At 35.8% G+C, this 12,292-nt stretch overlaps 1 protein-coding gene across 2 annotated transcripts in view; it reads left to right on the top strand.

The window, feature by feature from the left end:
• BTBD9 (BTB domain containing 9) overlaps window positions 1-8,064 on the top strand; it is a 139,361-nt gene extending 131,297 nt beyond the window's left edge. For both annotated transcript variants that reach the window (XM_085320617.1, XM_085320606.1), the window contains one exon: window positions 1,589-8,064. In XM_085320617.1, coding sequence (XP_085176743.1) covers window positions 1,589-1,783 — 195 coding nt within the window. In that variant the 3' untranslated portion in view covers window positions 1,784-8,064. The remainder of the gene's footprint in view (window positions 1-1,588) is intronic.
• The last annotated feature ends 4,228 nt before the right edge of the window (window positions 8,065-12,292 follow it).

The raw sequence follows: 12,292 nt of genomic DNA, 5'->3' as shown, positions 1-12,292 counted from the left end.
TTCAAAAACGTAAGAGCATGATAAGTATGAAAGGGACTTCTCAAGAAATATGACCGAATTCAAAAATTGACTTCTCAAGAACTGTAACAAATAGAGAGAATTCATGCCACTCTATAAATTAGACTTTAGAAAACTCACTACAATGCATCTAGAGAAAAGCCATTGTGTGTGTGTGTATATTTGTTGGTATATGTATGTATTTATATAGAAATATAAATATGCATCATTATGTATCTGTATAAAAAATTGCAAGAATTTTTACATTGAGAGGCACGAGAAAGTATAACAAAGCTACAAAAAAACCACAGTGACTGTGAATAATTTTTTACTGGTTTCATACACACTATCAGAATCTGAATTAACTAGCTACCTTCCCAGAAAAGACCCAGGGACTGTTGCAGACACGTCATTGCAGATGTCTGCTCAATGTGCACTTGTGTAAGGATGGTCAAAAAGAATAATAGAATTTTCAACTGTTTGAAAGAGAGGGTAAAAAATATAAGTATGAATCTGTGGTATAGCATTGTCTTGTTTATGGTATCCAGTTTTGTCCATGTTAACTTGAAAGGGTATGGGAATGGGCAGTTAAGATTATAAAAGATTACTCTTGTTTGTGAGGAGAGATTTAAAGACATGAACTTACAAACTTATAAAAAGAATAGAAGAGGTCATAAAAGTGTATAAAATTAACTCAGTGAAAGTTTTGAAACAGTAACTTTAAAGTTCAGTTTTTAATGTTCATCAAGCTTTAGCTATAAAAGTACAATACATGAGAAAATAGCAAATTTCAAATTAGTGTAAGAAAAGATTTATTTGTGTGGTGTTAGGCAAAACTGCAATTATAGTTGTGAGAAATCAGGTGGAAAAAAATTTAGTGACATTTTTAAAGAGTTCCTCCCATTATCCTCCCAAACACTACAAGAGCAAGTATTGTGTAAGAGTAAGTAAACTAGAAAATAAATTGAAAAAAGGGCCTAAAGAAATGGTTCTCATGCTCTAAGTACAATGGTCCAAGTATCTGTTGAAACAACAGAAATTGATCACTGTTTGAAGTTGAATATTTCATTCGATGAAGGAGCATTCTCCCTGGACCCTCTGAAGACATTTCTGCATACTCCAGGATATGTCCGCAGAGGTATTGTTGATAGAGAGTGTAAGGTATCTTTAAGACAATATTATTGTTGTCCTTATCCAACTGCATGCTGTCTAACAGTAGGTATTTATGTTACTTTGCAAAGAAAATATCATTTATATTTACAAATACGTCTATTTGCTTTGGCACAGTCTGATTTTCAGTGCCTTACATAAAGGTTTGTAAAATTCGAAAACCTTCTTATACTTTGCTGTTATTAGTTGTATCACTTTATAATGTTCATAGTACATGGGCAGATGCTTTGGACCTCATGATGAATATTCAAATTTTACTTTGGCAGTGTTTTGGCACTGATTCTGCCAGCATGCTTCTGTATAGATTTAATTTTATTTTGATCATGCTTTTGCTGGCATTTAATTGTTTGAGCGTTTAGCATTTAAACATTAAGTATTTAATTGTTTTGCTTTATCTTTGTATTTTTGTTTTTCTCTCTAGGTGTTTCATTGCGTGCATTTTGAGTGCCCAGCACAGAACAGTACTCACAAGGATGATGGCAGTAAGGAAGTGGCAACAACAGATTTAGGGAATGGTGGACAACAACTTGTTTCTCGCCCTGTTCGAGCTGGAAGCACCGGTTCCCTGCATTCCCCTCCTGGATCCACCTCACGTTCACATCCTCACCAACCGTAAAAGGAATCAAAAGAGAGCTTTTGAAGATCCATCGACATTATATGAAAGTATTCACAACCTTCTTGTGCTGGCACTTTTTTGTTTTTTCTTTTTTGTTTTTTCCTTTCATTGAACGAAGGGGACCATGTCTGGAAGCTGGAAATGCTGAAATGGAAAAGGCTTCTCAAGGACATGAAGAGACTGCTTCACTTTTCTCATTTTGCTCAAATCAGGCTGGTCTCCAGGGGTTAGAAAATAGGTTTTAATCTTCATCAAGTACCCTATTAACACCCTACCTCTCTAATCCAACCAAGGCAAGGAGGGTGGAAGGAAATAAAAGGCAGAGCTACAGTGGAAATGTAAAATGACTTGTGAACATCAAAATGGAAGGAATATGAAATAAGTATTTGCTCCCTCAAGGCTTCCATTAGCAAAAAAATGTTTGTCTTTATGGAACACAACAGTAAAAAATATATGTTTTAAGCTTATTCTTAATTCATATTCCTTTGTAACTAGTAAGGTGTCTTCTAAATCATTTTGACGCTGTATCCCACTTTGTTTCTTATTTTTGGCTATAACAAATGCAGTGCAGTAGATTAAGGAAGTATCAAGCATGTTTACCTGCTGAGATACAAATTCCCTCATTCATCAGTGGGATGACAAGAAAAGCCTTCATGATATCAACAAACTAATTAATGTATGCTGTATTAATCTTGACCTTAGTTGACTTTTCAAAGTACAAAATTGTCATTTCTTATACTCGAAGGGAAGACTCATAAATCAGGCTTCCACCTCGAGAAAAACATTTTTTCTGCTCTTGAAGGTGATTACATACGTTTTACCTGTATTTCCAAAAAAAAATTCAACAGATTTTTTGTTTAGCAAAGTGGAACTGCACCTGGCCACTAACAAGCAGTTTTTCAGAATACAAAAACAAGAATTTGCAGATAATTATTTTTATCCAAGAAAAGAATGTTTTACATTGTGGAGCCTAAAAATAGAATGCTTTAATGCTATATTGTAAAAAAATTAGTTCTTACTGTGCATAACAGAATTAGTTATCCATCTGTGTCTGTTTGGATTGATTATCTGCTTTGCTTGCTGTAACTGTTTGCACACTAATGATAATGCAGTCTCTTACTCTCCAGATCCACACATGGCTTCCTGGAAGAGCTACACATTGGTCTTTCAGTATGTGATGGAGTGTTTTCATATTAAGGCAAACATTGATGTAATTGGCAAAACTGTTTAGGAGGGTTGATTTTCCTCATGAGGTACATCATCTTGGAAGTGTTGGCTATGATCTTGGTATTTCCTTGGTGACAGATAGCCTTGTCAGAAGAAAACAAAGGTAGTGTAGGTTAAATATGGTTTTACTTTGTATAACTGTAGTGATAAAATGAGTTATATTGGCATAGCAAATAAGATGTTAGTTTGTCGCACTGCTTAGTTTGAAAGAATTTCCATGTTGGATATCAGTTGATCTGAAAAAGGAAGAAACATAACAGATGATAGCAATGAATCAGTAGACATGTTAAAGGAGATATGCTTCCTCTTTCTTATTTCCAGTAAAATTGATTTGGTTTTATTGATAATACTGTAGTATTTTTCATGACCAGGTCCCAGTTCCATTCTTCTGACATTTGCATGCAGCCTCTTTCCTTCTCACTGCTGTTTGCTGGTTTATGATGTCTCAGTGAAGATACATGCATGTCGCATTATACGTAGCTTTCAATTTATGCCATGGCTCCCTCATACAATCTTGAGTTCTGAGGCAGGATATTGCTCATAAGCCTGTAGCTAGTCTTGGCTGCGAATTACCATGAAATAACTGAGCCTAACTAAGGGGGACACAACTCTTTTATTTAAGCAAACTCTTTTATTTAAGGTCCAAAAATTCAGAACTCTTTTTTTGTTATCTTTGAAGAGAGAGAGAGAGAAAAAAAATGAATACTCCTCTGTTCCGGTTGTAATCCATGCTGGAACTATTGAGATGCATGGAGCATGTCCTGTCTTGGGTAGAGAAGTCCTTCAGTGCCAGTGTAGTTATTTTTTTGCAGTTTCAACAAGTTTCTCAAACTGTGGATAAACAAAGACCATAACTTCCTAGCTGTGTTATTCTTGTCACTGTTGTAGAGAATGTGTTAGGATAAGAATGAAAAAACTTCATGCCAGCTGTTCCAAGTTTAGTCTGTCAGAGAAAGAACAGGATTTTCAGTTCGTAATCTCTGACATGGACAGTTAATTTTTAGGATACAAATCAATCTGGAAAAAAAAGGCTATAAACTATTGTAAGTCTGTTTGTTCTTATCTTATGACTCACTTTTGAGTGAAAATGCCTATCTATTTCCCATGACATTAGCTCTTTGCTGAGGGCTATACTGGTCAGTTTTCAGGTATGAAGAACCTGAATGAACAGGTATGAGAGATTCCCAAAGCAAAAAGAATTAGATCCTAAGGAACTTCCAATATTCCTTAAAAAAAAATGGTTAGAAAAAAAACCATGTTAGCATTATACCTTCATACAGATAAATAGAATTTTTGAGTATTAGGCTGGTTCTCAGTCACATCTGGCCTTTCTCACAGATGACTTCTTGTGTTAGTTATTCTTAGACCCTGTCACTGAAGTAAGTCAAATGCAATCACAGAGCTTTCAAACCTTTAAGACAGGCATCACCATATCCTAACATTTTTCAGTGTGAATACTTTTTTGTTCAAAGAGATATTGTCAAAATGTTCATGAGACCTCAACTCTACTTTGTCCCATCCCCCCCCTGCCAACCTCTGCAATATCTTTATTGCCTGACATAGTCCTCTGCCTTAAATATTCTGTCAGCAACATAATACGCTAGTGACAAAGGAAGCTATCACACAGAATTGATTTATGTTTAGTGTGAATATTCCGATTATTTATAGTGGTGTATGTATATAGTGTATTTATGGACTCCCAGTTTCAGATAGGATTCTTGCATAGTCTTCTGAAATCTTTTTTTTTATTATTTCTTTCAGTGGAAAGAAGTTGTGCTGTTTTGCTAAACAAGAGGTGATTTTTAACATCAGGGCTTCTCTGCAGAGTGCTGAGATATTATTCAGAATTGCATATCACTTATGCATCTTTTATTTGCAATAGAATTAGAACAAAATTGACCAGATGTTCTTTGCCTTCTCCTTAGAAACTATAAAATAGTTCTTCTGCTAGGTTTCTAGGTAGCAGAATTGGCTATATTGTCATTACTGAGACATTGTTTCTATTTAGTAGTTCAGTTATAATAATCACTATCTTTAAATTCCTCATGCCTCGTTTTCTCTGCTGTTCTTCCATAGATTGAGTTCAGACTTGTCTAACTCATATGGAGCTCAACAGAAATCTTTCTAAAGTCTCTTCATTTAATTAACTTATTCCAACTAAATTTAAACGCTTTTTATTCACAGAAATGTCACAGAAATGTCACAGAAATGTATCGCCAAAAATCAATCATTTCAGGAAAAATAAATTCAGTATTTGTAAAACTGATTTATCTGGGAAAATGAGTTTCTGAGCTGAGCAAAAATTGCACAGCTGTTTTCAAACCACTGTCAGACAGCTCTAAGACAAGTTCCTAAAATAGGTCTTTATAAAGAAAAGTATTAAAAAGCAAAGAATATTCTTCTAAGAATTACTTTCTCTAGTGTGTTCTTTTTATTTTAATCTTAGCTTCTGAAAAAGTGACATTTTAATTGGAGTTACAGTGAGAGAAGTTAATCCAAGACTGATGTAAAGGACTTAGCACAGAGAAGAAATCACAGTTTTTGTTAGGGGAGGAACTGTTCCTTGTTGCAGTTTGCTTCCTTTACAGCTCCATTTATTTCTCTTTCCACAAAAATCAGTTTTAGTGCTTCTCAGCACTGCTGAAAAATTGAAATGAACTTAATGCATCTTCATCTTTACTAATTATGAAATCAAATTAACAAATTTTCAGTTTAGCGTCTGACTTGATAATATAGTTGCTTTCTGTGGGAGGAAGAAAGCAAAAGAAGTATTGTGAATGATTTTTCCACTCTCAACTTTTCCAAACAAATGTGTGTATGAATATCCATTCATTATTCAACAATGTTATCTTAATCTGGAGTCAGTGCAAAGATTAGAAGACAAAGTTAATGCTTTTTTTATCTGACTGTTATTTATGAGTTCCATTCATATAGAGATACCCACTCAAAGATACTAATATGGAATCAGAGTTTAGACGTGCTTTCACAGAAAGTAGAAATGATAATCTCATTATTCTTCTCAAATATTTGTTGACTTAAATTTTGAGAGGTGCTCACATAACATCAAAGTGGGCAAGATTTGGTTGCTGTGATTGGAGCAGTCAGTAAATATCTGAGCCAGTAAGTGTTAACTGATTTGAAAGTAAACATTTTTAAGCTCATATGATATTCTATCAGTTACCAGAGGACTAAACTATGTTTCAGGAATATTAATCTGTAGATCCCAGAGGACTCCTGGGGCCCGGTCCTTTCCCCTGTCTCCCAGTTGACAACATCCTTGCTTTGCTGTGACCAAACTGACTGTTAATGTTGTCAGCTGTACTAGTTAAAGCAAAGTGACTTAGAAGCTCCACAAAGCTTGGTTCAGGATAGAGGAAATAAAGTCCTGGGCCTAATTTTTACTGGAGTACCTAAATATTCATATATGTGTTCGATTGAGCTAATAGCTGATTATTTAGCCTGAATTTACARCAAGTTCTAAAGCTGCTAAACTAAACAAATTTTGTGCAGGCAGGTGCGAAATGGTTACCGCTGTGGTATGGCAGCGTGCTGAATCTTTTTTATGGTTGCTTAAAATGTGGAAGTGACTAAACAAGGGTGATAGGTCCAAAGCTGTTGTTGCTCAGTTGTTAAGGACTGGCAATTTGACTGTAGTGAGATGCATAAAATAGAGTATATTAAATGTTCATCCTGAAGATAGTGGTGCCATCCAAAATTGTGTATATTCCTCTTCTCTACTTTGTAAGCAATGCCATACAGTCTTTACACAGTGAGCCTTCATATGAGCATTAACTGCTTTAAAAAATAGCAGACTGTTCGTTGGCCCTACACAAGTTTTCATTACAAAGCTTTGACTGAAGTACTGTATAAATCATGGCCGTATTCCATGATAGAATCTGGATCTGTGCTTGATTTTGAAGATGCTTACTAGAAAATTACAGTTTTAAGATCACCCTGCAACTTTTCTTATATAAAGAAAGTCCAAATTAATAGCTATAATATATGGAAAACTACATATGAGAAAACTGCAGATATCTGTCATTTGCCGATAGTGTGACTACCAGTGCAATTATATGCTGGTTTTGTAGTAGTATATGCATTTGTTTACTGTCATAAAAACAAATGGCAGTAGTAAGTTGAGTAATAACATATTCTTGGCTTTAAACGTTATCACCCAATCAGACATCAGGTAATTATTTCTTTTCTGTTTGCCTCCAACCTAATAGAATAATAGAGCTCAATGTTCTGAAAAGATATGATTATTTTATTACATATATGTTATGAGAATTGAAGTTCAGATTATTTTTGCTAAAAATCTCAATATGAGTGATGACCTAAGTCTGCACAGAGGTGTAAATATGCCTCTCCTTTTCCTCCTGCTACTTTAGGCCCTAGGTTTTTGTAGAGGAAGGAGAGCTGCACTGTTGGTGTGATACAGGTACATTTTTTCATCAGCAATTTACTGAGCTATTTATGTGTTTATCATCTTGGCACATCCTCTCTCTTTATACAGTTCCTCAGCCCACAGTTGAAAGAAAGTAACTTAGTTTCTTATGATTTTCAGAGTTATCCAGTGACTTCTGAAAAGTGGCAGATATGTCAACACCACAGTCTATGTTCAGGAGTTTCAGGCATTTACAAGACTGACCTGTATGCCCTTTTACAACAAATGTTACGTATCTCAAAAAGACCGGGTGACTTCTGAAACATCCAGTAAGTAGGGCTGTCATTATCGTTCGGATCAGGATTTGCACCTCTAAAACTGTATGCCATGTAATACTAATGGATAGTAACTATTACAGCTTCTTTCTCTGGGAAAAGCTACAAAACTTGCACACATACCAGAAATCATCATTTTCTTGTTATCATTTTTGGTCTACACGTATATTTGTTGTCTCTTTATTTCTGAGCTATGATCGTTAGGTGACTTGTGGTTAATACCTATAATCCTATAAATGTGTTTATTGATGGATATTAAGAAATTTTCTTCTTTAATTGAAAATTTTAGACTATGCTTTTGAAGCATGGTAAGTCCCCAGAATTTTTTTTTTTTTTTTTTTTCATTTTTTCATCTTCTATAGATGTTGTTTTAATAGGTATTTTCAACTGCTAAAAGATCACAAAATTTTTCACAGGAATTTCTCAGAAATTTGTCACACTGAGAAAGTGCATTTTGAAATCATCACAGAGGTTCATTTCTGATGAGCAGAAGCAGGTTTCTTCTCCTATCTATTGGCCTGGATTCCATTTGGAGTATTCTGTGAGTTTGTTTATGCCAATTTAATAAGAAAGATATTGAAATTTTCTGATTTGGACCTATTACTGGAATGATATTTATTAGTTTGGAGAGATAAACATTTTGAATTAATGTTTTAAAGCAATAATGCTACGTTCACAGGGTTTAAATGCTTAGATTAGAAACGTGAATCTGGTAGCAGGGGCTAGTGTTGCAAGAAACAATCTAGGAAGAGACTATAATATAGTTAAATGTACGTCAGTGCGTATGTAGCTTAGAAAGTGATCTGTGTATTTTGTAGTGATTATTTGCAAGGATGTGTTTCTACATGGTCCTTTTGGTAATTTATGGAATTTTGTTATGGAATCTGTCATTCATGTGAATCTGAGTGCTTGGCAAAAAAGAAGAAAATGGAGCACAACTTCAGCCATTTCAGAGGAAAAGCAACATGAAGATCTGAGTCCTGTGATCCCAGATAATTGTATTTATCCCAGTCCTCATAGGGGTTACTTTCTCCTACCTCACTTCGCCAGTCTGCTTGTTACTCCTTTTCTTTTTTCCCCTAACTAGCATCATGTTGCATTTGCTGTAGTGTTCCCTGGAACTTTCCTCCAAATTGTGATGTATTACCGATTTCTTTTTACCTCTTTGCCATATGCTGAATAAAATATCTCAGTCCCAGTTTATAAGCATCAAACCTTAAAGGTAGATTGATTTGACCAGTAGACTGTCAAGTGCTAATGAGCAAAATTTCAATTTGGCTGTCTATGGATATTGGAAATACTGGCCCTTTTGGACCTTGTACTTCCATAATCTACTTGCACTGTGTCTGTTATCCTGAAGAGAGAAATCAGTGAGCGGTTTCCTGTTGACCTGAGTAAATATAGGGGCAGGTTGTGTGCAGGCTTATCTAATTTAACTCTTACACAATTGTAAGTATTTCTCTTTCACTGTACTGCACATGTATGCTTAATTTGTGCTTAATTTGTTTATTGTACAAGTGTTGTTTTCTCAATAAATTGCATCAAAAGTGAACCTTCAAAGAATTCCCAAGCTTCCAGAGGAACCTGTGTGAAGAAGGTATGTCAGCTATTGCAGGTACAGACATCCCACTGAGCACTTGGACTCATCTGAGAACTTCACAGTTAGTGCCCAATGTCCGTTAACTTTATCCAATATCTTGTAAAATTTTGCTGAATTTCATTATTATTATTTGGTTTTCTTTCTGGAGTGAATGGTAACATTGTTCCTTCAAAGATCATGAATTAAATATTAGGAGCCAGGCTGAATAGAAGTTCAGCTTTTAATGAACTTTTTCACTCATTTCTGTCAGTGCTCCTCCTTCTTGACAGACAGTAGTTTAAAACTTTATGGTTACGTTCCCCTTCTCTGTAGCAATTATCAGTTGTATCTTGAGAGTTCTGTGGATTAAATCCCTTTCCCTCTTTCTCGTGTTTCCTTACCGTAGCTTGGTTCTAAACTACCTCAGACCTTGTTGTGAACAGATACGAGTTTCAGCTAAAGTGAATACTTTATCGTAGTCATTGAATACTCTTTAAATGCATGTGTATGTAGCTAAATCAGCCTGCCGTACAGTGATCGCCTTTTCAGGAATACTGCATCTGGAGTAAGACACTTAACTGGGATGAATTCACCACCACATCCATTCACGCGCGTGTTCATCTCTCTCTAAAGAAAAACTTCTGGGGAGCACAGCTTCTCCTATGGGAAGTGCTTGGCCTTTCAGCTCTTTGAAGGAACATGATATTGCCTGCACTGGACTACTATTACCTATCTTTCATGTGACAACCATCATAAAAACTGCTGCGTCAGACCTCCATTCCTGGCTGTTCGCAGGAGCTGCGCTATTGTACTGGACTGTGCTTGTTGTATGAGAATAATCCCTCTCACCGCATGTTCTGATCACTTTGGAAACGTTTTATACCGCAATGTATGTGCGTTGCTGACCATTTGGCTAGTTAGGTTTCAGGTAGGGTGCTGGTTGCAGGTTTTGCTGCGGTTATGCCATCAACAACTTTGAGAATTGTCTGGTTTTGTAGGTTATCTATTGAACAACCTGGCAAACTTTGCTAGTACTGATTTCCTTGCAGCTTCTTACCAGCAGACATGCACGTCATCAAATAAGCATTTTGTAATATGGAATTTTGTATGAACATCTAGTAAAAAAGCACCACTGCAGTTAAAACCTTCTTAGTAAAAATGTGTATATTTGTAATGAAAGATTATAGAATTATTAAACTAATACAAGCTATACTGTGCATGCTCTAGCATTGTATTAAGAACTTGTATTAAAAGCTTATAAGCAGAGGACTCTGGAGAACAAGGGAGGTTAGCCTGGATTTCTTTTTAAGAGCTTCAAAGAGGGGCAGAACTCTCCAGGGTGAATGCAGGACCAGACAATGCTCAAAGCAAATTATAAAGTGAAACTGTTGTGCATTGTATTTATTTCTTTGGGGATTTTTCTTTAAAGTATTTAACTTCACAGGAAAAATACAGAATATATTTAAGATGGTGACAATTAGCAATGAACCTTTTCAAGAATGAGAGGGTTGTGATTTGAGAAATAAAGTGATCTTTTGTGTTTAACTGCTTGTCTGCAGTTTTGTTAAACTAATGATAAAGTGTGTCTGCTGCTGTTATATGTAGTATGTGACAATAGAAGAGTTTTGGTGGAATTGGATTTCTTTCCTAACCTGGCAAGGCCTTTATTGGTGCAGAACCCAACAACTCTAATATCAGAATAGATACTAGGAATTGGTGATTTTTACAATGACATTTGGGCAAGTGTGAATCCCAGAAGCTACTAAGATTGCTGAGAACAGCAGGTACAGCCGCTACTACCAGAAAATACCACTGTAGTCTCTGGAAGAAGAAATGTATGGGCTAGTATTTCATTATACAAAAAGGGCAAGTATTTTCAAACTTAGGGCTGGATTTTCAGATGTGCTTAACACTTGATTTCCCACCATGAAGGGTGGGAGTGCTGAGCATCTGATTGATGACTAGGCCTTCACCTGCTTAGTTTATCAACCTCATTTATTTAACAGAATTTTTATATACCATGCCTGGGTTTCAGAGCTTTGTGCCCCAAAGCAGCTACTGTTCTCTAGTAACACCAATCAATTCCTCCATCGTGTAATGTTTTAAATAGTTATGGGTGTGCCTTGCTACTCCATTCATAAATGTCTAATCCTTGTTACCTAGAAAGTAGAGAGGTCAAACTCAAAAGTCAGAAGTATGATATCAAATTGTAACATCAAACAGAGGCATGATAGCAAACCATACAAAGTCATAATATAATTAGATTAATTTTTTTTGCGTGTTGATTAGCCATGCAATAGTTAAGAAGTTTGATTGTAACCATTAAATTTCAGAGTAAGTGCTCAATGATTTTAAGTGTCAGATTGCTTTCACGATCCTTCTGTTCCTTTAGATAATGGATATGTAGATTTTGGAGCATAAGCTGCCTGTCACCTCACTTACTGAACTGTTACACATTTAACATATGGGAATGCTGATGTTCGGAGGCCTTACTTTTCAAATGGTGCTTGCCCAATACAGTATGAACTGAATGTAGGCCACAAAATTGTACAATCCAGTCAAGGAAGAGTAGAGCATGCCGAAGCCATCTGCGTTCCTAGGTGTCCCTCCCAAGTTAAAAAGAAGGTGCATGCTTTTTGCCCTTTCTTGACAAACCAGAAGCTTCTTGAAAGCTGTTGGAAGTTTCCATTGCAGCTCTCTGGCAAAATTTTGGTCATGCTGTGGATAACGCAATTTGTAATGCTAAAGATAACGCAACTCATAGCAAGTGCTGGATGCATTATACTAGTAGAAAAAAAAACTTACAAAACAGAGAGAGGAGGGGAAAAAAAGCTGGATAAGAAAAAAGCTAAGAAGAAATGTTGAGTGTTGCTCTGGTAAATGTCCAGCTTATCTTTGTGCTTAGACTTGCAAAATCACCATCTGCTGGTAAGGATCACACAGGAGCATGGGCTGAAGTGGAGCTAGACGCCATTCCAGAGAGT

The sequence above is a fragment of the Rhea americana genome, unplaced genomic scaffold (assembly GCF_003343005.1).
Source record: "Rhea americana isolate MKP2758 unplaced genomic scaffold, rheAme1 scaffold_119, whole genome shotgun sequence".
Classification (NCBI taxonomy): Eukaryota; Metazoa; Chordata; class Aves; order Rheiformes; family Rheidae; genus Rhea; species Rhea americana.
Note: the sequence above shows the minus strand (reverse complement) of the source record. Positions and strands in the feature narration are given on the sequence as shown.